At 41.4% G+C, this 2,355-nt stretch overlaps 1 protein-coding gene across 1 annotated transcript; it reads right to left on the bottom strand.

The window, feature by feature from the left end:
* Nucleotides 1-1,010: 1,010 nt before the first annotated feature.
* LOC111997430 (uncharacterized) lies at nucleotides 1,011-1,757 on the bottom strand. The gene has a single exon (XM_024029515.1). The coding sequence runs from the start codon at nucleotides 1,755-1,757 to the stop codon at nucleotides 1,011-1,013; it is 747 nt and encodes a 248-aa protein (XP_023885283.1).
* Nucleotides 1,758-2,355: the final 598 nt, after the last annotated feature.

Genomic DNA, 2,355 nt, shown 5'->3' with positions numbered 1-2,355 from the left:
CACTCTATGGAAGATGCATGTGCGTGTCCCTTTTTTTTTTAGGCTGAATAGAATCTAGGGACATTGATCATGGTTTTCCTTGATGGGACAAACGCTGGTGCACAAATGGATGGTCCAAATTATCTTTGCTCGGGTTGAAGGGTCCCTTCACTATCTATCCACAACTCACATTCCTTGTCGTCAACACCAATAACAAAGGTTTGGAAGTCTTTCATACTTAAAGCTAATCGAAATCTGCTTCTCCTTCCCCAAAGAAACTAACCGTCCTCGGCATAATGGAAGTGATAAATCAAATTCGACCTGGACACGTAAAAGATTCCCTCTGTCTGCTTCCTGGGAATCTGTGGAAATGTTTGTCTAAGTTCCATGGTTCGCTTCGAAGGATTTTGTCTACATTTGACTGGTTGTCAAAAATAAAAAGGACTCTGTGATCACCAAGATTCTTGATTTTGAATCCATTACGTGCTCTCCATAGTTGATTAAAAGTTCTTGCAATGACATCCATATTCAGAACCCTCCTTGTAAGAAACTTGGCTGCTATACAGAATTCATTGGAGCTTTCCTCTTGTGTAAGGCAGCAACTAGGACCTTCCCTCTCAGACAGAGTTAGTCGGCTCTAGTTTTGTGCAAGGTCTTCCATTGATTGAAATAAAACAAACACTCACTCACTCTTCTGTTTCCCAAAACCCCTGAAAAATAAACCATTATCCAAGAATTCCTAGGAGACTGACCACCCCTTCGCTAAGAAGGGACAAACTTTTCTACTCCACCATAGAAGTCAAGCTCCCTTGTCGAGAGAAATTTTCTTGAGTTCAACTTGAAATTCACCGCATCTATCTCCTAAGAACTGGAATTTGCAGATTTTTTTACTTGAGTGCCAAATGATGACACGTTGTGTATTTTTTTTTTTTTTTTTTTTTTTTGAGAAAGAAGATGTTTATTAATTAAAATCAAAGCATGGTCAAATCAGCCTGAACAAAGGATAAGGTGCGAGATGGGACATCCTCCATCTACAAGGTACAACTTGGTGTCATCAAAGCTAGCCTAGCTAAACTATGAGCAACTTTGTTGCCATCTCTCCTAATGTGAGAGTATGATAATTCTGAAAACAAACCCAAAAATAAAGAAATATCATTTATCAGTGGTGCAAAAGGAGTCAATCCATTGTCATTGATCCTCAAAGCCTTCACTATCACTTCTGAATCACCCTCCACAATAGCAAAGTCCACTCCAATCTCGTTGCCAAACTCCACTGCTTTGCACGCGGCAATTGCTTCCACTTCCACTGGCTGGTATGCTTGCTCCAATTGCTGAATTAAGGATGCCATTACCTCACTATTGTAGTCACGAACAACCACTCCAATCCCTGCTTTGTTTTTTGCATTTGAGATTGCTCCATCATAATTGATCTTATATTTGTTCTGTGGTGGGGCTTTCCATTTTGGCTTGGGCTCTGGTCTGATCGGGTTTGGCAGAGGATTGACTGATCTGATCTCATCCCAGCACTCCTGTGCAGTTTGTTTCAGGTCCTTAGTGAGGCAGCAAGGTTGTTGTAGTCGGGATTGATTTCTCTGGTGCCAAATACACCAAACTTGGATATCAAATAGCTCAATGGGCTTCCAATTCTCTAGTAACCATCCGTATAGGCGCTTGAAATTAGTGAAGACCTCCCTTGACCGAAAGCTCCACCTATTATCATTCCAAACCACGTTCAAACCTGAACAACCCCAGAGAGCATGTAGCGTGTCCTCTACCATTGAAGCACATCTGTCACAGGTTGGGTTTGGAATAATTGTTTTTCTGTTCAGGTTAGACTTTGTTGGGAGGGATTCTCTGCACGCACGCCATGAAAAATTTTTGTACTTGTTTAGAACATCCAATGACTAAATGCTTTTCCAGAGATTTTTGTCCAGGTCCATTTGTGTACCTTCTTCAACCTTGGTCTCTAACTCCTTTAGAAAATGATAGCCAGATTTGCAATTGTATTGCCCATTTGCCATGAAAGGCCAGAACAGAGAGTCTTCAGTTTGGCATCGGGCAAGTGGGATCTTTTTTGCAAGTTCAGCTTCAGTTGGTATAAGCACTCCCTCCAACGCTTCATCATCCCAATTCCTAGTGGCCTCGTCTATTAAACAATCAACCGTAGCATCCTCCATAGACTCGATGATTGGAGAAGTGACTAAAGGTGGATGTTTAATGGGAAGCCAATGGTGCTGCCATATTTTAATGTTTTTTCCATTGCCAACCCGAAATCTTGCACCCATTTTGATAACCTCCCTTCCCTTCAAAATGCTTTTCCAAGCATATGACCCAGTTGTTGATTCCTTGGTTTCCATGAATGAACAATGAGGAAAA

Source organism: Quercus suber, unplaced genomic scaffold (genome assembly GCF_002906115.3).
Source record: "Quercus suber isolate HL8 unplaced genomic scaffold, Cork oak 2.0 scaffold_82, whole genome shotgun sequence".
In the NCBI taxonomy this organism is placed as follows: Eukaryota; Viridiplantae; Streptophyta; class Magnoliopsida; order Fagales; family Fagaceae; genus Quercus; species Quercus suber.
This window is presented reverse-complemented; position numbering and strand designations above follow the sequence as displayed.